General features: G+C 38.5%; 2 protein-coding genes across 4 annotated transcripts; both read right to left on the reverse strand.

The window, feature by feature from the left end:
- Window positions 1-1,074: 1,074 nt before the first annotated feature.
- LOC121188949 lies at window positions 1,075-27,389 on the reverse strand. Its single transcript, XM_041048897.1, has 9 exons — window positions 27,143-27,389; window positions 26,698-27,030; window positions 24,047-24,157; window positions 23,879-23,929; window positions 21,830-22,150; window positions 2,777-3,034; window positions 2,457-2,675; window positions 2,207-2,314; window positions 1,075-2,023 (listed from the first exon to the last, which is right to left on the reverse strand). Exons 1-9 carry the CDS (start codon window positions 27,189-27,191, stop codon window positions 1,836-1,838), a joined length of 1,638 nt encoding a protein of 545 aa, XP_040904831.1. The 5' UTR covers window positions 27,192-27,389; the 3' UTR covers window positions 1,075-1,835.
- Window positions 7,043-15,711, reverse strand: LOC121188233 (T-cell surface antigen CD2-like). Of its 3 annotated transcripts, none has more exons than XM_041047873.1 (5): window positions 15,399-15,711; window positions 14,365-14,685; window positions 13,930-14,187; window positions 13,658-13,828; window positions 7,043-7,187 (listed from the first exon to the last, which is right to left on the reverse strand). In XM_041047873.1, the coding sequence occupies exons 1-5, from the start codon at window positions 15,445-15,447 to the stop codon at window positions 7,153-7,155; spliced, it is 834 nt and encodes a 277-aa protein (XP_040903807.1). In that variant the 5' UTR covers window positions 15,448-15,711; the 3' UTR covers window positions 7,043-7,152. The 3 variants fall into 3 exon arrangements, with proteins under 3 accessions (XP_040903807.1, XP_040903808.1, XP_040903809.1); XM_041047875.1 differs by lacking the exon at window positions 7,043-7,187 and adding an exon at window positions 13,448-13,530 and having other exon boundaries at window positions 13,714-13,828; window positions 15,399-15,698; XM_041047874.1 differs by lacking the exons at window positions 7,043-7,187; window positions 13,658-13,828 and adding an exon at window positions 10,527-11,158 and having other exon boundaries at window positions 15,399-15,699.
- Window positions 27,390-27,820: the final 431 nt, after the last annotated feature.

A 27,820-nucleotide genomic window follows, 5' to 3' on the forward strand; every position in this document is an offset into this window, starting at 1 on the left:
ACTTCTAAGTCAACAGCACTGTACTCAACTGACTTTTCTATTTACCCCCAAATAATTAACATAAACATCCACAATGTTTCTCCTCCAGACTTGAAAGTTGAAGCCCAAACAGTTCATAATCAGAATTATTAAAATGATTAATAATTAAGTTTTAAGTGTTATTAGAGCTGAATAACATTTGCATCAATATTTCTGCTCTGTCAAGTACGTTCAACACTGGAAGCCACAAATGCAAAGGAAACGTCAAACTAAATATAGAAAATGTAACTTGATGCTATTAAAAGATAAAAGTGGTTCAAGGCCTCAGAATCTGAAAAGTTGTTAGGTCCATTTCCTCTTTAACTACACAAAGTACGTGTATATATATCTACATTTACACACACATTACAATCTGAGTCCTTCTCAGTTCTCTCTGAGTTTCAGTAAAGGAGAAAAACGCTCTCTTTTAAAACACGTTCCTCCTCTGCAGCTAATTCACTGTATTAAATAATAAGTAATTACAAGTGTAAGCATTTCCTATTTTTGGAGGCAGCTGCAAATATTGTAATTGGAGGCAATTCTGAGATATAATTCAATGAGTTATCAAAAGATTATATGATGTTTATGTTTACATCTACAAAAATACGATCTTTAACCTTTCGTCTTCCCCTGACTTCATATGAGCAGCATGATTAAGATTACACAACCCACTCTTTATCATTCAAATCATTGAGGTGCCATGAGGCTGTCACCAGTTTGAACACCCTATAATTAGGTGTTCTTCTTTAATATCAGACCCTGCAACTGATAAACCATTTTCTTAGGCCTAAAGTTCACAACTACGAAAAAGCAGAAGTGCTTACATCAAGGAAACAAATACTTGTTTCCTATGAACTTCCTGAGAGACATTTCTCTACAAACTTATCTTTAGCCTAGACCATCAAAGGAAGACAGAAAAGTTGATTTTGACATTAGCTCACACACACACACACACACACACACACACACACACACACACACACACACACACACACACACACACACACACACACACACACACACACACACACACACACACACACACACACACACATACCCTGCACCAAAGAGTAAATAAATCTATTTTTGCAGCGCTCACTGTACCGGAGCTTATTTAAAATACTCCCTTAATTTATCCACATTTGTTTAATAAATACATTTTACAACATACATTTTTTAAGTAAATGCAAACTTATTTACTGTGAAATGAAGTTAAAAGTAGCCATTTTAAATTACATGAGAACACCAATGATTGACCAACATAAACGTACTGATGACACTTATTGGACGTACAGACTGTTCATGTCTACCAATCAATGGTGAGTAATAGAACTGAATACATTATAAAGACTTTATTATTCTTAAAATTTGTATCATCATTATTGCAAGTTTAAAGTGTTTTAACAATGAAATAAAAGCAAATGCGCGGATAACTTAAGGGGAAAAGTAAAAAACATGAAAGTGCTTCACCACTTAAAGATAAACACAAATCATTTTTTAAGAAAATATTAAATAAGCTAAAACTAAATTGGTCACCGTCTGATGCAATGAAATGATTTGTCCATGGAACGTCCTTAGGTCAGGATGGAAATGTTAAATGTAAAGCTAAGGAGACTGGAGGATCATATACCTGGTCACAACCCAGAATTACAGTACAAATCAGAAAATCACTGTATGAATGAGCTTTCATGGGTTGTATTTTGTAATGGGAAATCACACTAAATTAAAAATGAAACCTCTTGCCATCTTGACAAACAGCTCTTCCCTCTATCTGCCTTAAGTCGTGCAGTCTTTGCAAAAACACCGAACACTTCAAATCATGTGCCTTTACGGACCTTGGCGTACACACAATCATCTCCTGCTGGTTCAGCGATCTGCCGAGACTGCCTCGAAAACTTGACTTGGCCGTACTCCACCTCCTCCTGTGGCCTCTGCTGCACCTTCCTTCCCTGCCGCTGCACGACCCTCACATCTGCATAGGTTAATTCCTGCTCATCTGCTTTCTCTGCAGAGTGGAAAGAAGAAGTGGCACAAACATATCATATTTAATGTGGCCTGACTAAATATCCTTAGTGATATTAGTGGATTGTTAAAGAAATTGTTCAAACTATTTTTTTTAAATCTGTAAATAAACCATGAAAGCAGCATGAATGCAGTGAGTGATGAAAAGAGAAGTTGTGTCTTGTACCTTTAGCTTTGTTGTTTTTGTTTTTCTTCTGAGCATAGATGACTCCTACCCCGACCACTAAGAGAATTACCAGTGCTGAGAGTACGCCACCCATTATTGCTAAATATTCTGTTTAAGTAAAAAAAGACACAAGAGACACACAGATCATTAAAACGGTGCACACCACAGGTGTGTTTATGGCAACAAAGAAAATAAAAAGAGAGAAAATGACAGTAATGAATCCACTGCAGCAGAGGTAGAGTTCACTTACTAATGTACCATGGGTGATCATTGCTGGGGGTAGTCACAGTGTGAGTGGAGGATGAGATATTAGTGGCGAGTATTTTTGACACTGTTGTATCAGTCTCCTTACTTTTATCAGGTGTAGTTGGGATAGGGGCTGTTGTTGGCGCAATACACTTTATATTAGTGTCTGCAAACTCCCACTGTGATATTTGTGTCCCATTGGTTAAGGTGCAATTAATGAAGTCTGTGGGCAAAGAAACAGATCAACCATGGCTGATGTACAGAGTGATCATAATCATCAGTGTCAGCTTCATCAAGGGGTTTTCTTCTCATCCTCTCACTCACCACAGGTAGATATCACCTCTTCTTTGGAGACACTACTGACGTGATTCCTGACTGAGCAGTTCAGACGTCCTGAGATGTTTGGTTTCAGAGTGATGCTGTTAGTCTCACTGTTTCCAGAGAGGAGCTCAGCATCTGTCAGTGTGTGTCCATTCAGAGTCCAGCTGTACTGAGGACTGTCCCCTCCCTCAGAGGAGCAGGACACCCTTATCTTTCCTAGGGACAGACACTCAGGCACCAGCCGGACAGAGGACACAGGAGCTGAAGGGAAAAATACTCAGATGATGTTTTTTATGTTGTCAGATTCAGTTTCTATCTCAGAAACTAACACAGTATGTAGTTTATCAATATAATATGAAATGTATGAGGTCTGTCAATTTCTGAGCAGAGAAAAAGGAATTTACCTTGAATGAACAACTGTAGAGTCCGCTGCTCTAATTGTGTTCCACCTGAATCATGTATTTCAAGTTTATATTCACCACTGTCATTCCTGCTCAGGTTATTGATCCTAAATGTTCCATTACTGGGAGTAAAGATGGATCTGTTTTCTATCAGATTACGCACCAATTTATTCTCTTTCCAAATGACTATATCTGTTTTATTGTGTTTCCATTGGTACTGAAATATTCCTGAGGCGTTGTCCATCAGCTGGAGAACCACAGTTCCTCCCAAAGCTCCATAACACTGAGTTCCATTCTGTCTGCCATCACAGGAGGTTTCCACACCTGGACATTTTTTTTAAAACAGGTTTTTAAAGAAAAGAATAAATATCACAATTTTGACCATTTCATTTACCAGAATGACCATGAGTGTTTTGGATGTATGCAAATTTTGACCTAAACCAGAAATAATGGGTTTGCTGCAACAGTGTCCCTCTCAGACCACATTATGCAAATGTGTTCATTGTTGTGCAGCTGAGCATTGCACAGGTTGCTAACGGTGCTATTTGTCTGTAAAGAAAGTTGTTTTTCACATGATTCATTTTCATTTTTACACGTCACAGTAAGAGAAGCACAGGTGTACGTAACTAAATTAATGATGGCTGAATTCCATTTAGTTGCTTCAGTTTGAGAGTCCTGGTGTTGTGCATACTGCCTCACTATCACACTGCCATGACTTACTGGGACACTTCAACAAAACAAACCAACTGTTAATGTTGTTGGTAACAACTGTGAGTTTCCTGCTGTGACACATCAAAATGTCTGCAGCGAAAAAAGTTATTTGGTTATTTAGGTCATTTAAAGTCTCCTAGCCATTAAAAAAGTCTTATACAAACTTTGTATAAGAGATTACAACTCTGTGAAGGATATCAAATTATATGTCTGGCTGTGTATTTGGAAAACAATTATGAAAGATGTACAAGAGACAGAAAATTTAAAATAACAGTGGATGTGTTTTTTATTTCTTTTGGGAAGTTTGAGGGGAAGTCAATGTTCACAGGGTTAATTAAATATGTGAACTGTAAACAATGCAAATCTTCCATCCTAAAAAAACATAATTTAAAAGATTAATCTCTCATTATTGCTGTATTTACTGTAAGTGTATGTTTGTGTGAAAATGTTGATCCTCACAGCTAAATATATGTATTAAAAAACATGATCTCATTCTTTCAAAAAAATGTATTAAAAAGTGTCACGTGAAACAAGTTGAACAGCTCACCAGTACAGAATCGTAGCAGTATCAACAACAGTCCAACCACAGCTTCCATGTCTCCTCTTATTTCACCCACAAGCAAACATGTGTATCCTGCTCTGCACAGCCTGAAATGTGTCCTGATAGCGAGCAGCCTCAGATGTGTGAAAACTTTAAACAGGTGGAGCGTTCTTCTGTTCATCTTTTTGTGGGCCGAGGGGAGAACAGGAAGTGATATCAGTTACACTTCCCCTTTAGCCTATAAAAAGACGGCCATGGTGTGTGTGTGATGGACTGAGAGGAAGAGAGGGAAACATTCCTCCATTATACTGACAAAGGATTTCTAAGATGTCCATGTTCCAACAAATCAGCTGTTAAGAAACAGATCTTGTTGCATCCAGGTGACACTATGTGTCTCCCCATATCATATACTGATAGCTGAAGAATACATTTTAGAAATATATTGTCTGAACACACTAATGAAAAATTAACACGAATTTGAGTTGTTTTTTTTTACACAGCCTCCACCTCTGGATAGTGTGGTAAATTACATTATTTCAGACTTTATTACTAGACAGTTAATACCTTTGTTGTTTTTATTTGCTGCCTTTTTAGTTTTACTTTATTTTCGCTATACCTGCACTGCTGTCTTCAAACAACCGCCAAACATTTTCCTGCTCTTTATTCTTTTGACAAAACCAAACTACAGTCAGATGAGTTTGACTTTTTGAGGAATGTGTCAACAAGGTGAAAAAGAATCAAACTGAGATTTGGGGACGACCAGTGTTCAACATCTAGGCTGATTATTTGTGCTAACAACTGAATAACAAGCGTCTGCATCCTATCAAGCAAAACGTCACGACAAAAGCTTCTCTAGAATTGTTTGTTTTTGCAGTTTTTGGTTGGAGTTGTTTTTCTTCTGTCATTCACAGACGTGGCAAAGGAAGCAGATTATTCACTTCAGCTGGTTACTTCAGTTCCTCAGTTGCAGTGGAAAAACGCACACAAGGTGCTCAGACGTGCACCTTCACACTGAGCTGTTTTCTCACAGTGGTCTAAAGCTCATGATCTTCCTCTGTAATGTTTCTGGTTTAAGGTTCACCATATAAATTTATCATGTCATCCTCCTCTCTTTCTCTCTCCCTTTCGCTCTCTCTCTCCCATTATCGTCTCGTTACATAATGGCGCCCTCCACTGGCAGCTCGACATATTTTACATGCAGCTACTAGAGAGGCACACTGTGGCAGAAAAGCCTCTTAAGGCAGTAACAGGCTCAGTATATTTCTCATGCAAATATTATTGTAATGATTATTATTATTCCTGAAATGTTTACATGCTCTCAACAGAGAGTTTAACTGGATACAGAATTATCAATCAACAATGGTAACACCTCTGTAAACCAGTAGAGGGAAACCTCACACCTACTAAAATTGAAAACACTGAATTTCCAGCAGTCGTTAAAAGCACAGACCAGGGTTTAAATACACAACAACACAAGAAAGCAACTAAATTAAAGCCACTGCTATTTAATGCTTTAAGGTTTCATATCATGACTGTTTGAAAATATGGGAGTAAAACAGACCTATAAATGGAATTATAATCATATAAAATATATATAATCAAAAAAAAATACACTTTAGTTTCTATTGGTCTAAGAATACAATTTGGCCTTTAATACACAATATTTAAAGAAAAAAACATGTCTTGAATGCAAAATCACTTTTCTAAAAAATACAGAGCTGCTAATATGAGGCTATAACTTCTATTCACAGTGTCACATTTTTGTTTTGGCTGTCTGGCTGTCTGTCTGGTTAGCTCAGTTGGTAGAGCATGAGACTCAACCTCTCAGGGTCGTGGGTTTGAATTCCACTCTAGGTGGCACCACCTCCCATGGGCTCACCACCTGTGTAGGTGCCACAGGCCTTTGGTGCATTGTGAATTGGGCGGGCTGGACCCAGCCCAAATAAGTGGCCGATGATGACTACATGACATTTTGTTTTAAGATCAACAGGATTTTACACCTGAAAGCTGACACCATACACACTTTCTGTTAATTGTTTCTGCTGTGATTTGATTCAGCAGTAATGAAAGAAAAAAGTATTTCACAATTGTTCAACTGTAAATCTAACACAAATGTTTTCTCTGATCTGTGATCACAGCTGGAGCACTAGTAGTTTTGTGAAGAACAAAGAATTTTCACTCTGGACAATATTTTCACAGCTACAAAGATGAGTAATCACAGGAAGAGACACAGCGCTCAAATATTGGTTTCAAGAAGTTACAGTTCAGATGTAGAACTTCTCATTGTGTTTTTGGATTGTATATTGTTATTTTTATATTTTCTTTTACTGCCGTTTCTACCTTTTCTATATGCTGCTGTAACAATTGAATTTCCCCGTTGTGGGATGAATAAAGTCTATCTTATCTTATCTTATCTTATCTTATCTTATCTTATTTCAACCATCAAAACAGAGTTCTCTGGATATTCCATCGTTGGTGGGATGGCAGGGTCCTCAGCTTTCATGGATTTCTTTTTCTTCCAAGCAAAGTAGGCGGTAATCCCAATGACTGAAAGAACTGCCACTGCTGCTTGCAAACCACATATGAGCAGGGAGTTATCTGTTTCGACAAAGACACACAAAAAAAACACATATCAAGTTAGATGTTTGACAGTTAGTTCTCACTGAGTAATGAACCCCGGGTGACTACTGGTCAGGGAAGTCACAGTGCAACTGGAGGATGTGAAATTATTGTAAGAATTTGTTAACACTGGGATGCCAGTCTCCTCACTTTTATCAGTAGTGACCGTGGTAGGGGCTGTTGTCGGCTCAATACACTTTATATTAGTGTCTTCAAACACCCACTGTGATATTTGTGTCCCATTGGTTAAGGTGCAATTAAAGAAGTCTGTGGGCAAAGAAACAGATCAACCATGGCTGATGTACAGAGTGATCATAATCATCAGTGTAAACTTCATCAAGGGGTTTTCTTCTCATCTTCTCACTCACCACAGGTAGATATCACCTCTTCTTTGGAGACACTACTGACGTGATTCCTGACTGAGCAGTTCAGACGTCCTGAGATGTTTGGTTTCAGAGTGATGCTGTTAGTCTCACTGTTTCCAGAGAGGAGCTCAGCATCTGTCAGTGTGTGTCCATTCAGAGTCCAGCTGTACTGAGGACTGTCCCCTCCTTCAGGGGAGCAGGACACCCTTATCTTTCCCATGGACAGACACTCAGAGACCAGCTGGACAGAGGACACAGGAGCTAAAGGGAAAAATACTCAGATGATGTTTTTTATATTGCCAGATTCAGTTTCTTATTCAGAACAGGGCAGACACAGAATACAGATAAATGAAGAGTATGATATATACAGTATGTAGTTTACTAATAGAATATGAGATGTATGAGGTCTGTCAATATTTCCAGGCAGAGAAAATAATTTACCTTGAATGGACAACTGTAGAGTCCGCCGCTCTAATTTTGTTCCAGCTGAATCAAATATTTCAAGTTTATATTCACCACTGTCAGTCCTGCTCAGGTTATTGATCCTAAATGTTCCATTACTGGGAGTAAAGATGGATCTGTTTTCTATCAGATTATACACCAATTTATTCTCTTTCCAAAAGAGTATATCTGTTTTATTGTTTATCCATCGGTACTGAAATATTCCTGAGGCGTTGTCCATCAGCTGGAGAACCACAATTCCTCCCAAAGCTCCGTAACACTGAGTTCCATTCTGTCTGCCATCACAGGAGGTTTCCACACCTGGAAATTTTAAAGAGAAAGCTGTAAATAGTTGTCATCTTTTAGTTGTCACCAGTTGTTTAGCAATTAAAAAGATTACATTCATTTCACAGGCCTGTGACTGGCAAACAGTTTGGGTTTAGCTATTAGCTATAATATTGTTTGCAAGACATTCTGCATTTATGTCAAGTTAACCTCACCCACTGAAAACTCATGTTGGTGAGTGTACAACTTTTTTCATATATACAGAAATTCATGTTTAAAAATTAAAGTACATTTCCCAAACTTGCCAAAGAAAACTAATTATATTTTGTTTGTGGTTTTGGAAATGCATGTGAAAGGATGAAATAGAAAAGAAATACTCAATTTCAAATAATGCTGCAGCGGTAAAAACATAGTGTTGCTGAGAAGGTAAGCATTGTGTAATTAACTGTAAAATAATTTAACAAGGGTTAAATTGCATTAATTAACCACTTTGACTGAAATATGAGAAAACAAGACAGGCAAGATGTTCTTATGGAATAGATACATAAAATATTTGAGCAAAGCACCTCCTCTCAGCAGTCTCTTCAGTAATAATTACTATATTGATGTGATGATGTTTGATGATGTTTCAGCGTCATACATCTGTGGCAGTCAATTGCAGTTTAAAATGGAAAAAATCAAATTATATTCAATTTGATATGACATTATTCTTGTATGAATTCAGTCCTAGTGTGGGTCACTGAAGATGTATCCACCAACTCTACTTAATTCCATAAACTGTGACAAATTTCAATAATAATAATAATAATAATAATAATACATTAAACAGCTCACCGTGAGAGGCTCCAAGCAGCAACAGGAACAATCCAACCACAGCGTCCATGTCTCCTCACTGTTCAGCCTCTGTTGGCTCAGTAGGCAGCTTTCAGATAAGTTCCTCCTCCTACACTCAACAGTCTGAAATATTTACTCTTAGTGATCAGCTTCAGATGAGAAGTGTGAAAAGTCTTACTAAGCAGCTTGTTTTAAGAACAGTGTTTTAGAGGAGGGAAGAGGAAGCAGAGGTTTGTACTTGAAAACATTAAAAGCCACAGAGACACGATACCACATCTCATCTTCTGCAGTCACCTGCAGCATCACCATCAGTCCAACCTCAGCTTCCTTGTCTCCTCAGTGTTCAGCTTCTATTGACCAAGTCTGCAGCTTTCAGACAAATTTCTTTATTTCACCCAAAAACAAAAAATGTGAATTCTGCTCTGCACATCCTGAAATGTGTCCTGTGAGTGATCAGTCTCAGAACAGTTCTGAGAAAAGTCTGTGTGAACATGGCAAAGAAGTGAATTCAACAACACTATTTAAGAAAATGCTTAAATAGTTCCAACCAGCAAGTCGTCTTCTGCCCATAGTTCCTCTCTTTACTTCCTCAGTTCTATCACTTCTCTAAATGTTGTTTCTCTGTTTGTTTGTTGTATAGCGATGGATTACCATCAGCTGAAAGTTACGTTTGTCTGTGCCACACACGTAACTGTGATGCTATACTAGCTACTTTACACTCACAGGCCACTTTATTAGGTACACCTGTACAACACAATGCAATCCTATACAATAGCCCTGCTATAACATCTACATTTATCAGTCAGTTTTGGGTGACATTGTCAGAACTGTGTAAATCTACTTATATGTTTATTGCTGAGATGGACGTTAACTGGAAGTGTGCTGAATGACATAATGAATGCAGAGTGTCTGTCTAACAGGTAGATTGGTCTTTTAACACACAGAAAAATATTTGTTTATTCAGAGAACAAAGCAGTATTCTTTAGTAAAACTGGGATCTGAGGATGATGGTTCTACATGTAAACTGCTTATCTGTACTTGCGGGGCAAAAGGGCATAAGGTCAGTTTAGCACAAACACAACCAAGTCACTGCATCACTGTGTTTCCATCACAGAAACCAGCTGAACTGAAAATGTATTTTCCTCATTGCTGTGCAAATTCTGAGTCCAAAGTTAATAATCAAGCTCAGCATTTATTAGAGTTGCAATCTGTGAATATGAGGGTTGCTAACTTTAAAACACGAGTGATTTATTGATCCATAGACTGATGATTTTTAATTAAAGAAAAACAAAAGACACAAGAAAACAACCAAACTGAAGCTTTTAATGTTTAATGCTTTAAAAACTTTGTTTACATCAGTCTTGTTTATAAACATGGGACTGAAACTGACCTTATTTTACCAATTATGATCTAATGACAAACAAAACAATGAATTCACTCATCTATGTCAAACATTTACATGAATATACCAGTAATTGACTAAATACACCATTTTTATATATAAAATCTACAGTAAATTAATTTCCAAATAAAATCATAAGCTCCATTTGATACAATACAAACTTTATTTACAGTGTCACACCTTGCCTCACAATAAATTGATTTTTACACCTAAAAGTTTATATTATCACTGCATTTGGTCTTTGATTGTACTGTAATTGAATTTGTCTGTTATGAGAACAAAGAAAACACTGAACCTTGTCCACATAATATGTAAAGATGCAACAAATGTCTTCTGACAACAGTGAGATTATCAGAATCAGCAGTCCACTTATCATTTTCTGTGTTTGTTCAAGCAGTCACAACAAGTCTTTCCATTTTCATACATTCTCTATAAGAGGTGTCATGATTTTACTTTTATTATTCAACAACCACTGATGTGACAGGTCTCCACTTTTCAAGAGAAAAATAGAGGTAAATTTAATCTGCAACACTTTCACTTGCTATTTATGCTGAGTTGATAAACTGCCAATATATTTACAGGAGAAATCTGGAAAAAGTTAATGATCAGATGAACTCCTCACTTCAACCATCTGAAACGTGTTCTCTGAGTACTCCCTCCGTCGAGCTGTGGCCGACATCTCAGCTTTCTCATGTTTCTTCTTCTTCAAATAAAAAAAGATGCCAATCCCAACCAGCGAAAGAACAGCCACTGCTGACAGGAAGCCACATATGAGCAGAGAGTGATCTGTTCAGACAAGAGACACAAAGACCAGATGTTATGTTAGCACTAAGACAACAAAGTTCCCTGTAAGGGTTACTGTTATGCCACTATCCTTATCCATGGTGGAAATCTCATTTATTTGACTGATAAAAAAATGTCACTCTCAATAACACTGAGTGGAAATGACCACACATTGTATGAGACTGTTGCTTCATTAATTTATAAGGTGCCACTGACTTCAAGTGTCCACTGTAATATCCCCTTCAATAAGGAGCATTAATTATTTGAGCAAGAAAACAAATCAACTATGTGTGAGGTTTGAGTTAGGTTTGGAGGTCTGGCTGGTTTAGGTTTGTAACTCCACCCACTAATGGTAGGAATAGACAGATTTTAGCTGTGAAGTGATATGACAGGTATTTTATCATCAGTGTTTTTGAGGAATGACTGAAGGTTTCTGAGAAGCTCTTATGCAATTCAGTGAAAACCACTTATGATGATGAAGTGTTTGTAGACTTGCAGTGTTTAGAGTCTTGCAGTGTTGGAAGTGTCTTCTGGTGAGCACCAGGTGAGCATGTGTGATTACGAGTAGGCTGCGATAGAATCTCCCCACAGTGAGTGCCCTACCGTTGCTTTAAATTTTTATACTTACATTCACTTATCTAGATTGTTTTAATATGTTGTAGAATTTAGAACGTTTGTTCTTTCAGGTCTGCTAGTATTCAACATTTCCCCTTTCTTTTAAATTATGTTTTTAAATAAATCTATTTATTTGAATGCATGTCTGCTGCTTTTCCTTTGTGAACGTTTCAGTTATTTGTGTCACCATAACATAATTCACTCACATAACTTGCATTGCTGATGCATAACTTTAACTTCTCAGGCCTCTCTATACTCTGAGTTGGGTCACATATGGTTAAGGTACAGAGTGATGATAATCATCACTGTTACAATGATCAATATCAAGTTCTGTTCTCATGCTGTTCTGTCACACCTTTGCAGGTAGATATCCTCACTTCTTTGGAGACACTACTGACGTGATTCCTGACTGAACAGTTCAGACGTCCTGAGATGTTTGGTTTCAGAGTGATGCTGTTAGTCTCATTGTTTCCAGAGAGGAGCTCAGCATCTGTCAGTGTGTGTCCATTCAGAGTCCAGCTGTATTGAGGACTGTCCCCTCCCTCAGAGGAGCAGGACACCCTTATCTTTCCCGGGGACAGACACTCAGACACAAGACGGACAGAGGACACAGGAGCTGAAGGGAAAAAAACTCAGATAATGTTATGTTACCAGAATCAGTTTCTTATTCAGAACAGGACAGGCACAGAATACAGATATATAGATACTATGATATATACAGTATGTAGCTTATTAATAGAATATGAGATGTATGAGGTCTGTCAATATTTCCAGACAGAGAAATGAATTTACCTTGAAAGGACAACTGTAGAGTCCGCTGCTCTAATTGTGTTCCACCTGAATCATGTATTTCAAGTTTATATTCACCACTGTCAGTCCTGCTCAGGTTATTGATCCTAAATGTTCCATTACTGGGAGTAAAGATGGATCTGTTTTCTATCAGATTACGCACCAATTTATTCTCTTTCCAAATGAGTATATCTGTTTTATTGTTTATCCATCGGTACTGAAATATTCCTGAGGCGTTGTCCATCAGCTGGAGAACCACAGTTCCTCCCAAAGCTCCATAACACTGAGCTCCATTCTGTCTGCCATCACAGGAGGTTTCCACACCTGGACATTTACAGAGAAAGGTGTAAATAGTTGTCATATTTTAGTTGTCACCAGTTGTTTAGCAATTAAAAAGATTACATTCATTTCACAGGCCTGAGACTGGCAAACATTTTGGGTTTAGCTATTAGCTATAATATTGTTTGCAAGACATTCTGCATTTATGTCAAGTTAGCCTCACCCACTGAAAACTCATGTTGTTGAGTCTACAACTTTTTTCATACATACAGAACTTCATGTTTAAAAATTAAAGTACATTTCCCAAATTTGCCAAAGAAAACTAATTATAATTTTGGTTGTGGTTTTGGAAATGTGTGTGAAAGGATGAAATAGAAAAGAATTATTCAATTTCAAATAATGCTGCAACGGTAAAAACATAGTGTCTCATTTACTGAGAAGGTACACATCATGTATCCATCCATCCATCTTCTATACCGCTTAATCCGTCAGGATTAAATTGGCTTAATTAACCACCTTGATTGAAATTTGAGAAAACAAGAAAGACAAGGTGTTCTTGTGGAATAGATACATAAAATATATGAGCAAAACATTTCACTTTAAAAAAAAGGTGTTAATCCCAATGACTGAAAGAACTGCCACAGCTGCTCGCAAACCACATAGGAGCAGGGAGTTATCTGTTTCGACAAAGACACACAAAAAAACACGTATCAAGTTAGATGTGTGACACTTCTCACTGACTAATGAACCACGGGTGACTACTGGTGGAGGAAGTCACGGATGTGACATGATTGTAAGGATTTGTTAACACTGAGAAGCCGGTCTCCTTACTTGTTGCAGTATCTGCGACCGTGGTGGAGCTGGTCTCCTTACTTTTATCAGTAGTGACCGGGGCAGGGGCTGTTGTCGGCTCAATACACTTTATATTAGTGTCTGCAAACGCCCACTGTGATATTTGTGTCCCATTGGTTAAGGTGCAATTAATGAAGTCTGTGGGCAAAGAAACAGATCAACCATGGCTGATGTACAGAGTGATCATAATCATCAGTGTAAACTTCATCAAGGGGTTTTCTTCTCATCTTCTCACTCACCACAGGTAGATATCTCCTCTGCACTGGAGACACTACTGACGTGATTCCTGACTGAGCAGTTCAGACGTCCTGAGATGTTTGGTTTCAGAGTGATGCTGTTAGTCTCATTGTTTCCAGAGAGGAGCTCAGCATCTGTCAGTGTGTGTCCATTCAGAGTCCAGCTGTACTGAGGACTGTCCCCTCCTTCAGGGGAGCAGGACACCCTTATCTTTCCCGGGGACAGACACTCAGAGACCAGCCGGACAGAGGACACAGGAGCTGAGGGAAAAATACTCAAACAATGTTATGTTGCCAGAATCAGTTTCTTATTCAGAACAGGGCAGGCTCAGAATACAGATATATGGAGACTATGATATATACAGTATAAGGCCTATTAATAGAATATGAGATGTATGAGGTCTGTCAATATTTCCAGGCAGAGAAAAAGGAATTTACCTTGAATGGACAGCTGTAGAGTCCTCTGCTCTGATATACGTCCAGCTGAATCATGTATTTCAAGTTTATATTCACCACTGTCAGTCCTGCTCAGGTTATTGATCCTAAATGTTCCATTACTGGGAGTAAAGATGGATCTGTTTTCTATCTGATTATACACCAATTTATTCTCTTTCCAAATGAGTATATGTGTTTTATTGTGTTTCCATTGGTACTGAAATATTCCTGAGGCGTTGTCCATCAGCTGGAGAACCACAGTTCCCCCCAAAGCTCCATAACACTGAGTTCCATTCTGTCTGCCATCACAGGAGGTTTCCACACCTGGAAATGTTGAAAAGAAAGTTATAAACAATTGTCATATTTTTTATTTTTACATAATGAATGATTCTGTATTTATGTCAATTTAACCTCACCCACTAAAAACTCATGTTGCTAAATGTACAACTTCTTTCAAACATACCAAAATTCATCTTTAAAAAATTCAAGTAAAATCCTCAAACTTGCCAAAGAAAACAAATTATATTTTTGGTTGTGGTTTTGGAAATGTGTGTGAAAGGATGAAAGAATAATTCAATGTAAAATAAAGTTGCAACTGTAAAAACATAGTGTCTCAGGTTTAAAGGTTTGCAAAGAAGGTACGCATCATGCAATTAACTGTAAAACAATTTAGCAAGGGAGTTAAACTGGATTAATAAACCACCTTGACTGAAATTTGAAAAACAAGAACATTTCACTTAATAACTCATGCTCAGATTCAATTCTCTCTTCAGTAATAATTACTACATGCTATTGTAACAGCTGTTGTTTCAGTATCTTACATCTGTGGAAGTCAATTGCAATTTAAAGTTGAAAAACAAAATGATATTTAATTCACATATGTGTCATGATTCTTGTATGAATTTGGTCCTAGTGTGGGTCAGTGTTTGAGCTCCAGAACACATCACTGAAGATTTACCCACTGACTCTGCTTAATCTCATAGACTGTGTCAAAAAAAATAAAAATAATAATAATAAAAAGTTTTTGAACAGCTCACCGTGAGAGACTCCGAGCAGCAACAGGAACAATCCAACCACAGCGTCCATGTCTCCTCACTGTTCAGCCTCTGTTGGCTCAGTAGGCAGCTTTCAGATAAATTCCTCCTCTTTCACTCAAACGTCTGAAATATTTACTCTTAGTGATGAGCTTCAGATGAGAAGTGTGAAAAGTCTTACTAAGCAGCTCGATTTAACAACAGTAGTTTAGAGGTGGGAAGAGGAAGCAGAGGTCAGTACTTGGAAACATTAAAGGCCACAGAGACACAAGACCACATCTCATCTCCTGCAGTCACAGACATGTTTTCATGTATCTGTTCTAGACTGATATACAGTACAGCTCAGTTATGCACAATAGCGAAGTAGCTGAAAAGGTGATATTCAACATAATCTAATGAAACGTAAGCAAAATGCATTTTAGCAGGGCAGTGTATGTTTCAAATTGAGGAAAGAACTCACCATGACAGATTCCTAGTAGCATCACCATCAGTCCAACCTCAGCTTCCTTGTCTCCTCAGTGTTCAGCCTCTGTTGACCAAGTCTGCAGCTTTCAGACAAATTTCTTTATTTCCCCGAACAGCAAAAATGTGAATCCTGCTCTGCACATCCTGAAATGTGACTTGGTGGACATCCTCAAGAAATGCTTTAAACGCAAGACTGAAACCAGGAAGTTATTTCCTGCGCACAGTTTCCGTCTTTACTTCTTCAGTTCTATCACTTCTCCAGTTGTTGTTTCTGTCTGTCTGTCTGTCTGTCTGTCTGTTTGTCTGTTTGTTTGTTTGTTTGTTTGTTTGTTTGTTTGTTTGTTGAATAGCGATTAGGGTTGGGTATCGAATTCAGTACGTCTTGAGGCAGCGACCGAATTTCCTCTATACCATCGGGTACCGAAAAATGTCATTTGGTTCGGTGCCAAATTTCGATACCTAATGGGTTAAACTCGTCAACGTCAGTGAGCCAATAAGCTTGCAGCATGTTTGACGTGTCAAGCTCAAAAGTGATGGTGATTGGCTGGTGTCAAGTCATCCCGGAAAAACAGTAGTTTACGCCATGCCCACAAATGTAGCTCTTCCGACCGCAATCTGTGTAAATCTGTGTAAATCCGTTTAAAATGCGGAAAAGATCTAGAGCGTCGCTCCAATTTAGCATCATCGATGTTAACAGTGCACAATGCAAAATGTGTACAGGCATGAACGACACTCTGCCAATGCTTTCTGACTTGGCAACAAGTTTTCTCTGTGTTCAAGCAACATCCACTCCCTCAGAACGTACACTGTCTACTGCTGGGGACACTATCAGCCTGGAGCGAGCTCGTCTGACACCTGAAAAACAGATATAAATGCTGAGGTAAGCCTGATATACTGACTGAAACTGTTAATTTTGCACTGAAAACTGTTTGCACTAATTCATTGTGTTGGTTACATTTGTTCCTTTGTACTTTTTTCACTTTTTACTTTTGTTAAGTATTGTCATATAAGAACACATTGCACTCAGTGTTATTGTGGACTTTTATTCTGAAATGTGTTATGACTTCCGGGTGTGACGGTGTGCACCCACCACGCATTAGTTTTCTGTCTCTGTTACCGTCCAGAAAAACGAAGATGATGGATATGATTATTTTCCGTTTCAACAACGTGTTCGTGGAATAAATAAATATGTCAGAAGGCTAAAGGTAACGATGCGCGTTTGTCTGGTCCTCACACGTAGAATAGAGACTGCGCACACTGCCTAACAACTTTGTACGTTTTCCATGCATGTATGTATGAAAACGTGCAGAAACTGAAAAATAAAACCAAAGTTTTTCAAAGTTATGTGTCATGTAGATTTTCTAGAATAGATTTTTTTTAATTTGGTATTGAAAAAAAGGCAAAGAATCGGTATCCGTATAGGTATTGAAAATGTTTTATCGATACCCGATTGAAAGTTACGTTTGTCTGTGCCACACACGTAACAGTGATGCTATTCTAGCTACTTTACACTTACAGGCCACTTTATTAGGTACACCTGTACAATTGAAGCTTTTAATGTTTAATGCTTTAAAAAGTTTGTTTACATCAGACTTGTTTATAAACATGGGAGTGAAACTGACCTTATTTTACCAATTATGATTTCATGCCAAACAAAACAATGAATTCACTCATCTATGTCAAACACTGCAGTTACATTCATGAATACACCTGTAATTGAGGAAACACACCATATACAGTCGTCCTCAAAATTATTCATACCCTTGCTAATTCTTGTGATTTTTGCATTTAGTGATGAAATTAATGCATGTTTTCAAATTTGTGTATCAGGTATATGTGACCAACAACTGAAAGAATGACAACAATACAAAATTCAAAAAAATATTTATTTCTGGGGTATTTTATCATTGGAGTCCCAAAAAATGCCATGTTCAAAATTATTCATACCCTAGTCCATGGTCTTCATTCAATAGTCAATGGCATAGCCTTTATTCTTTATGACTGCTTCCAGACGATTCCTGTATGTGTCCACAAGCTTCCTGCATGTCTCCTGTGGGATGTTGGCCCACTCTTCCTTGGCGAAAGCTTCAAGCTGGGTCAGGTTGGTTGGTTTCCTCGCCATCACTCTGGTCTTCAAGTAGTGCCACAAGTTCTCAATGGGGTTGAGGTCAGGACTCTGACTTGGCCATTCCAGGACATTGACATCATTGTCCTTGAACCATTTCTTCACTATCTTGGCAGTGTGTTTAGGATCATTGTCGTTCTGGTACATCCAGTTGTGGCCAAGCTGGAGTTTCATAGCAGATTCCTTCACATTGTCATCAAGTATCCTGATGTAATCCTCCTTTTTCATGATACCTTGGACCTTGACAAGATTCCCTGTGCCACTGGAGGAGAAACATCCCCATAGCATTATGCTCCCACCACCGTACTTGACAGTGGGCACAGTGTTCTTTGGCCTATAGGCTTCTCCTTTCTTCCTCCAAACATATTGAGCATCCATATGGCCAAATAACTCCAACTTTGTCTCATCAGACCACAGGATGGTTGACCAAAAGCTGGGATCTTGTTTCAGATGCCGTCTACAAAAGGCCAGGCGAGCTAACAGATGTTTCTTCCCAAGTAGCGGCGTCTTCCGAGGTTTATGTCCATGGAGACCTCCTCTGTGCAAGACTCGCTCAATGGTGGACCGTGACACCTTTGTCCCTGTCTGGTCAAGCATTTCAATTAGGGCCTTGGTTGTGGTCTGTGGGTTTGTGTTGACCTCTCGGCAGATTTTTCTCGCAAGTTTGGGGGACACTTTGCGCTTCCGGCCACGCCCACTGAGGTTTTTAACAGTGTTGAACTTCTTGTGCTTCTTGATGATGCTCTGGACAGTTGAAACAGGGACATCATACTGCTTGGAAATGGCCTTGTAACCCTTTCCTTCACTGTGGGTACGAACAAGGCGCTGACGTAGGTCCTCGCTGAGCTCTTTCTTCTTGACCATGATGACCAGAAATTGAGAATGACCTGAACACTTTTCCCCTATTTATACTCTTCTGGAAAGATGTCTTTTTTTGCTTTAACATTTAGCCCACCATCTTAAATAAAAGGTTTTATTCCATGGTGACATCTTGCAGTAACTACTGGACAAAAATTACCACATTTGCCACATTTTTGTTGAAATATTGTCAGGGGTATGAATAATTTTGAACATGGCATTTTTTGGGACTCCAATAATAAAACACCCCAGACATACATATTTTTTTGCATTTTGTATTGTTGTCATTCTTTCAGTTGTTGGTCACATATACCTGATACACAAATTTGAAAACATGCATTAATTTCATCACTAAATGCAAAAATCACAAGAATTAGCAAGGGTATGAATAATTTTGAGGACGACTGTATGTATATAATATCTATTGAATTTGAAAATATGATATGGAATAATATGATTTGAGTTTGTTTTGTTCTGTCATTCACAGACGTGGCAAAGGAAGCAGATTATTCACTTCAGCTGGTTACTTCAGTTCCTCAGCTGCAGTGGAAATACGCACACAAAGTGCTCAGACGTGCACCTTCACACTGAGCTGTTTTCTCACAGTGTTCTAAAGCTCATGATCTTCCTCTGTAATGTTTCTGGTTTAAGGTTCACCACATAAATTTATCATGTCATCCTCCTCTCTTTCTCTTTCTCTCTACCTTTCGCTCTCTGCCTTTATCGTCTCGTTAGATAATAGCGCCCTCCACTGGCAACTCGACAAAAGCAAGTAATAAAGAGACACATTTTACACACAGTTTCTTGAGAGGCACACTATGGCAGAAAAGCCTCTTAAGGCAGTAACAGCTGTATCATGGAATGTATTACTTATGCAAATATTATTGTAATGATATTCCTGAAATGTTTGCATGCTCTCAACAGAGAGTTTAACTGGATACAGAATTATCAATTAGCAACGGTAACACCTCTGTAAACCAGTAGAGGGAAACCTCACACCCACTAAAATTTATTTTCTGAAAACTCCGGTGTGTCATAAAATGGTTGATTTACATCACCAAGTGAAAGAGACCAAATTTGGATGTATGTTGTTTTCACTGCACAACAATGATACAGAAAACTGACACATAGCTCAATCATTTTCAAATGGCATCAGAATCAGTTTCACTGCTAATAAGAGGCTATAACTTCTATTCACAGTGTCACATTTTGTTTTAGCTGACACCACACACACACACTTTCCAATAAATGTTTCTACTGTGATTTAATTCAGCGGTAATGAAAGAAAAAGTATTTTACAATTCTTCAACTGTGCATCTAACACAGATATTTTCTCTGATCTGATCCCAGCTGCAGCTGTGGGTCTCTGGATGTTTTATCTCTCTCCAAAGGCAGAGGTGCACTGAAGATGATAAAGTCATTCTCGGTGAGCTGCTAAGCTGTCAACACAACAGGCACAAGTAGTTTTGTAAGGAATAAAAACAGAAGAGAATTTTCACTCTGGACAATATTTTCACAGCTACAAAGACACATGAGCCATCACAGGAAGAGACGCAGCGCTCAAATGTTAGTTTCAAGAAGTTACAGTTCAGATGCAGAAATTTCAACCATCAAAACAGAGTTCTCTGGATATTCCATCGTTGGTGGGATGGCAGGGTCCTCAGCTTTCATGGATTTCTTTTTCTTCCAAGCAAAGTAGGCGGTAATCCCAATGACTGAAAGAACTGCCACTGCTGCTTGCAAACCACATATGAGCAGGGAGTTATCTGTTTCTACAAAGACAGAAAAGAAAACATGTCAAGTTAGAGGTGTGACAATTAGTTCTCACTGAGTAATGAACTACTGGTGATCTCTGTCGCAGGAAGTCACGGTGCAACAAATTTCATGGACCTTATTGTACAGTTTTATTCACACTGTGATGCCAGTCTTCTCACTTGCTGTAGTATCTGTGACCGTGGTGGAGCCTGTAGTCAGCTCAATACACAGTTTTATGTTGCCAGAATCAGTGTCTAATACAGAGGAAGGCATATCAAAGCACATCAAGGCTATATTCACCTCTGTCAGTCTGTCAATCCTAAATGTACCAGTGATGGGAGTAAAGAAGGATCTCTTTTCTATCACATTAAATGGAAATTCTGTCTATTTTCAACTGAATAGTAATGTTTTGTTTTTTATCCATCTGTAGTTACGTGTTAATCCCAGACCGACGTGTACATGAAGCAAACTGTCTTGTGTTTAAACTGGGTTGACAAGTCTCTCCTTGTGTTCACAGAGCTAGAGTTACAATGTACCATGGGCTGTCTGTGCTGGAGAAGGTATGAGTTTGATATAAAGGTGTCAGGTGACTGGAGGACACAAAATCCATGTCCTTACCCACAGTGGAGGCCTCCATTTCTGTGACTGGGTCTGGGACTGGACTGTCCCATTGCTTAAGCTGCAGTTAATGAAGTCTGTGGGCAAAGAAACAGATCAACCATGGCTGATGTACAGAGTGATCATAATCATCAGTGTCAGCTTCATCAAGGGGTTTTCTTCTCATCTTCTCACTCACCACAGGTAGATATCCTCACTTCTTTGGAGACACTACTGACGTGATTCCTGACTGAGCAGTTCAGACATCCTGAGATGTTTGGTTTCAGAGTGATGCTGTTAGTCTCACTGTTTCCAGAGAGGAGCTCAGCATCTGTCAGTGTGTGTCCATTCAGAGTCCAGCTGTACTGAGGACTGTCCCCTCCGTCAGAGGAGCAGGACCCTTATCTTTGCCGGGGACAGACACTCAAACACCAGCCGGACAGAGGACACAGGAGCTGAAGGGGAAAAATACTCAGATGATGTTTTTTATGTTGTCAGAATCAGTTTCTAACTCAAAGTAAGACAGGAACAAAATACAGATATATGGAGGCTATGATACAGTATGTAGTTTATCAATATAATATGAGATGTATGAGGTCTGTCAATATTTCCAGACAGAGAAAAAGGAATTTACCTTGAAAGGACAACTGTAGAGTCCGCTGCTCTAATGTTTGTCCAGCTGCATCATGTATTTCAAGTTTATATTCACCACTGTCAGTCCTGCTCAGGTTATTGATCCTAAATGTTCCATTACTGGGAGTAAAGATGGATCTGTTTTCTATCAGATTATGCACCAATTTATTCTCTTTCCAAATGAGTATTATTGTTGTTTTAGATTTCCATTGGTACTTAAATATTCCCGAGGCGCTGTCCATCAGCTGGAGAACCACAGTTCCTCCCAAAGCTCCGTAACACTGAGCTCCATCCTGTCTGCCATCACAGGAGGTTTCCACACCTGGACATTTTGAAAAGAAAGTTGTAAACAATTGCCATCTTTGCAGAAGACATTCTGCATTTATGTCAAGTTAACCTCACCCACTGAAAACTCAAACATACAGGAATTTGTCTTTAAAAAATCTAATAAAATACTCAAACTTGCCAAAGATTAAAAAAAATTACATTTTTGGTTGTGTTTCTGGAAATGTTTATGAACTGACGAAATAAATAATGATGGAACTGTAAAAACATGGGTTTAACGGTTTGGTGAGAAGGTATGCATCATGCAATTAACTGTAAAACAACTCAGAAAGGGAGTCAAATTGGATTAATCAATGACCTTGACTGAAATTTGAAAAACAAGACAAGTTGTTCTTGTGGAATAGATACATAAATTATATTAACAAAACATCTTACTTAATAACTCTGCTATGCTAAGATTTAAATCACCTTCTCTCAGCAGTTTCTTCACTAATAATTACTACATGCTATTGTAACAGCTATTGTTTCAGCATCATACGTCTGTGGCAGTCCATTGCAGTTTAAAGTTGAAAAACAAAATTATATTTAATTCACATATCACTGAAGATGTACCCACTCACTCTACTTAATTAAAAGTGTCAAATTAAAATAAACATAATAATATTTTTTTTTAATTGAACAGCTCACCGTGAGAGACTCCGAGCAGCAACAGCAACAATCCAACCACAGCGTCCATGTCTCCTTCACTGTTCAGCCTCTGTTGGTTCAGTAGGCAGCTTTCAGATAAATTCCTCCTCTTTCACTCTACAGTCTGAAATATTTACTCTTAGTGATCAGCTTCAGATGAGAAGTGTGAAAATTCTGACTAAGCAGCTCGATTTAACAACAGTACAATAGAGGGGGGAGGTCTGTACTTTACAGACCAACACTAAAAGCCACAGAAACAAGATACCACATCTCACCTCCTACAGTCACAGACATGTTTTCATGTATCTTTTCTAGACTAATATACAGGTACAGCTCAATTTTGCACGATAGCCAAACAGCTAAAAAGTGAAATTCAACATAATTTAATGAAACCTAAACAAAATGCATTTTAGCAGCTGATGTTTTGTTCATACCCAGAATGCTTGTTCGCACATGGGGAAAACTGTGTGAGGCCAGTTTAACACAGTCAAGTCTCAGGTTTATCATCAGGGCATATATATTTTGTGTTATTCACAACGTGGTAAAGGAAATAGAATATTGCACTGACCTGAACTGGTCATCTCAGTTCCACATTTTGTTGGTAACAGTACGAATAGATTGTTCAAACTGTTGTCCGAGACTATGATTCAAGACATTGTTTTATGTTTTACACTTTATTAAACTTTCTCTTTAATTTTATTTACAACAACAATTTGTATATGGACTTAAAAGAAAGTGTTATAGAAAAATGGTGCAGTTAAACGGATGTTCAAGGCGTGAATTTTAGACATTAATTAGATTAAGGCTGAAAACTAAACACAAAGTAACGTTTATAAGTGAATATAGAGTAAACAAATGTCTAATTTTAGTACAATCTGCTGTATTAAAATAGATCAACTTGAGGTAATAAAATTTCATTCTACACAGGTTTTTTATCCAAAATCTTTTTCTGCGCTAATGCAAGACATGAAAAGTCTTTTCCAGCTCCTCAGTTATGCTAAAAGTCCTGTTTGCTGTCAGTTCATGGAGACTTTAGATCAGTGTCCACTGATGATAATGGTCCAGAGGTGAGTTCATCAAGGGCCAAGCTCACAGTGAAGATGTTTATTCTCTTTTTTTTTTTTTGCGCCTGCAGAAGAGAGAGAATAACACAAAAGGATTAATCACTTGAAGTGGAGCGAAAAATAATATGGTACTGACTGATACTTCTGGACCTTTGATTGACTACAAGTCTGTAAAACCTTACCTGACTTCTTGCGACACTTGCACACGCAGCAAACAACAACAAAAAACAGTATCATTAACAGCAGACCACCCACTCCAGCAGAGACCGTGATCAGGATTGGAAAAGCATGTTCTAGGGAGAAGAGACCACACTGGTAATTATATAGTACATATTCATTTCCAGTGTGTGACTCAGAGGTAAACCGGTGTGTCTGTTATTAATTTATCACATCACTTTTGTTCACCACCTCAGTTGCAGACGTTTATGCAGACTCCGCCCAGTGGGTGGGGATAGATATGCCGGTCTTTAAAAAGCCAGGTGAGGGTGCAGCACTTCCTTTGTCTGACGCCTCCTGTGAGCTGTGCTTTGGTGTGTGCAGATCTTTGTAGTCCTGTGAGCTTGTAGGCTGTGGATGCTATGCGCAAGAGGTAGGCTGTGGCTAAATCAAACGTAGCTCTTTCCCTGTGCTCCTTAGTAATATGTGTTTCCATCTGACAGGAAGACGGAGGAGTGCACCTTGTTGAGCTTTGACCACAGAACCAGACAGAGCCCCCCACATCCTTAAGTATGTAACTTATTTAAAGGCGGTGTAGTGGGGCTATATCCTATATATGTATTAACACATTTTTTAATAGTGGTTGTCACTTCTGTCAGGCCCAGATCCAGACTGCTGCTTTGCCTGAGCGGTTCTTTTATTGGTCGAATGTATTTGCTTCACCTGTTGTTTTTACTCTACTAATTTTTTTACTAATTTTAAATTGTTTTTATTTTAGGTAGAGGTCCAGCCTGTGGGGAGTAGTTTCGCTGGGTACACACTTTGCATGCTGTGTGGTGATATAAATGGTGGCGGTCACATAGTCATGTCTGGCTTTTCTTGTGCAGTGCAGTGTTTAAAACCTTGCAGTGTTGGAATTATCTTCTAGTGGGCACCTGGTGAGCACATGGTGTAAGTATAAGCAGATCGCGATAGGATCTTCCCACAGCGAGGACTCTACCCTTGTTTTAAGCTTTAATTACAGTATTTAATTGGTGCAAACTAGGCTATTTTTTTTAATATGGTAGAATAAAAGCAATTATTTGCACTTATCTGAGTGCTTTTGTTCTTTTAGGCCTGTTAGCCCTCAACTCCTCCTGTTTTAATTATCTTAATTTAAATAAATTCATTATTTGTTATAATGCATGTCTGCCGCTCTTCCTTTTTAAACGTTGTTTTTATTACTTGTGTCATCACTCAGTATTAGTAAGCTATATTGCCTGAGATTTGTGATTTTAACTCCTCAGGCCTCTCTACATTCTGAGTTGGGTCACATACCAGCTGTCATGATACAAAAAAGAAAGACTCTGTATGTGGTTAAATGCTCCATAAACAGATCCATACAAGTATCCAGGAGCTCCATTATTTCCAGCTCCAGACTATTTAATACAAGTCAGATTACTACATAAACATGTTTTAATCTGAAATTGACATCTTATTTGTACAGTAGAGGAGCTATGATATGCAGTTCAGTCAAAGACATGTCAAGAAATTGTTGACATTATTAGCCACACAGCTGTGAACGAGCCAATTAGTGTAAAGAATGCTGCAAACAACTGGAGCCTGTGCAAGGCCAACTTCAATGCCATAGTGCTTTGTTGTACTACAACAGCAGCCACAGGAATATCCAGGGAGCTGATCTTTTGGTGTTGTTGTTGTTTTTTTGTTGTTGTTGTTGTTGTTGTTTTTTATTTTACTTTATCGGCAGATTTTTCTTGAGATAATAAATGTTTTGTCACGTGTACATGTGTACAAATATGTCCTGCACTTTATTGTTGTCATGAACTGCATAATCTGCGAGTCTAAGTGACTCTTTTCTGGTTTCATTTTTAACTGGCCTTGTTTGTCCTTTATGGTTTTACTTCTTGTCTTTGTCCCCCCCCCCCCCATGATTGCTTGCTGCTTGCCTCGCCAAGTTTAGTTTACCTTTGTCCTGCTGTCCTCTTCTCACTAGTGTATTTAAGTCTCTATATTTTTTTGCCAGTTTGTCTTTTTAGTTTCCTTGAGTTACCTTGTGCTTCAGGTTTAGTTCCTGTTCATGTTTTGTGTGCGTTTTCCTCGTGTTCCTGATTACTGCATGTGTTTTTGGCTTCCCCTGTTCCGGCCCATCACACCTCAAAACAAATACTACAAACATCGGAGGCTATAGCAACTTAACAAACCCACAAAATGACAAACACCCGTTTAACCACAGCTACACAGCTACTTCCTGTGTATTTACCACATTGAGTGCCTCTCCTATCCACAGCACCTTTCAGTGGCAAGAAAAGATCACGTATAGATAAATGATCAGTGACTAAATGGAAAGCACGGTTATGTTTTATCATTTCTATGTAGGTTTCGAGTTGTGTATACTGCTAACATCTGAAAAAGTCACCATGCTGAGGAAATAGTTCTACACAAGTAATACTACACAGCCCCTTTATCAGCAAGTAGCTGAACTGCAGCAAACACCAAGTGCTCAGACATTTTATTCACAGTGAACAGTCAGAAAAAGCTGCAAAGCACTGAAATCCATGTTTTTGAATTCTAGATTCTTAGGTTTTCTGCTTTAATCTTTTACATTTCACAAATTGGTGGTTTTGTTGGTGTTTTGTATTTTCACTCCCACATGATGATCAAATGTTTTAATACTTGCCTTCAACATCCAGTTGAACAGTAATGTTTCTCACTTGGACCCCATTTGGATCAAAGGCTTCTAAGATGTATTGACCTGAATCATTCCTCGTCACGTCTGTGATCATGAATGTCCCGTTGTTGATGAAAAATCCTGTTCTCTTTCTGTATTCTTCAGATATCGACACCTTGTCTTTCTTCACAGTGAGGAATTTTATGAGTCCGCTGGGAAGCTTCTTCTGACACCACACTTGATGGCTGCTAGCATTGGTCACCACTTGGATATACACAGATCCTCCAGGAGTAACAGTGCACAGATATTGGTTCTGGGTCTGACTACATTTACCCCCAGCAACTAGAAACAAAGGTGGGAAAGATTCAAAAGAGTATGTAACTCAGCGTAAATGATTCATCTTTTACGTGCTATTTCAGTGGTTTTGTAAAGTTTTTAATGATGAGGATCTTACCATGAGTTACAGCTGCTACCGTCACGAGGAGAATTAGAACGTGATCCATACTCCCGTCATGAAGAATAAGGTTTTACCTAAAAAAGTATGAAATCAACACAAAGAAAACTCCTCAGATGAATCAATGTCAGATCTCAGCTGAAAGGTTGTGTCAGATACTGACAGGAAACTTGGGTGTTGTTTAGGTACAGGGGTTAAAAGGCAGGAAATGAAATTAACCGTCTCACTTCTCCTTGCAAACACAAGCCTATGGCAGCGTGCAATAGTGAAGTAGTCTTAGGAAATATCTGCAGCAAAATTGAAATCCCCTACGTAAAACTGAATCTCAAGGATGCATTAGCAAACACTGTGTGGCCGAGATGTCAGGGTCGACACGTTTCAACATGTTTCAGCCACAATTGGAAAGACAGTTTTGATATGTGTTTTTTAGCGCATTTCTTCTTCTTTGGCCCCACAAAAAAATGGAAGTGAAATCATACCTGTGCACAAACACACACGCAAGCAACTGCAAGAAACAAAATCAGACTCCTCCTCCCAGTAATGAGACTTTTAACTTACATAAGCTGCCAGAGATCTGCTGCCAGAGAATCCTACAGTCCAGCTGACACTGAATGGCATTTTTGTTTTCTCTAGCATACATATCTGCTCTGTAAACCACTTGTTCTGTGTTTTTATTTA

This window comes from Toxotes jaculatrix, chromosome 10, assembly GCF_017976425.1.
Source record: "Toxotes jaculatrix isolate fToxJac2 chromosome 10, fToxJac2.pri, whole genome shotgun sequence".
NCBI classification, from domain to species: Eukaryota; Metazoa; Chordata; class Actinopteri; family Toxotidae; genus Toxotes; species Toxotes jaculatrix.

What these genes read in the sequence shown, in the direction of transcription:
- LOC121188949 (XM_041048897.1), bottom strand. Translation starts at nt 27,191, where the DNA reads ATGGATCACGTTCTAATTCTCCTCGTGACGGTAGCAGCTGTAACTCAT. An exon ending in TGTTCAACTGGATGTTGAAG is followed by an intron (nt 24,158 to 26,697) that starts GCAAGTATTAAA and finishes TCTTCTCCCTAG; the next exon opens with AACATGCTTTTCCAATCCTG. An exon ending in TCTACAGTTGTCCTTTCAAG is followed by an intron (nt 3,035 to 21,829) that starts GTAAATTCCTTT and finishes TTTTCCCTTCAG; the next exon opens with CTCCTGTGTCCTCTGTCCGG.
- LOC121188233 (XM_041047873.1), bottom strand. Translation starts at nt 15,447, where the DNA reads ATGGACGCTGTGGTTGGATTGTTCCTGTTGCTGCTCGGAGTCTCTCAC. An exon ending in GCTGCTCGGAGTCTCTCACG is followed by an intron (nt 14,686 to 15,398) that starts GTGAGCTGTTCA and finishes CAACATTTCCAG; the next exon opens with GTGTGGAAACCTCCTGTGAT. An exon ending in TGCAACAAGTAAGGAGACCG is followed by an intron (nt 7,188 to 13,657) that starts GCTTCTCAGTGT and finishes AAAAGTGAGGAG; the next exon opens with ACTGGCATCCCAGTGTTAAC.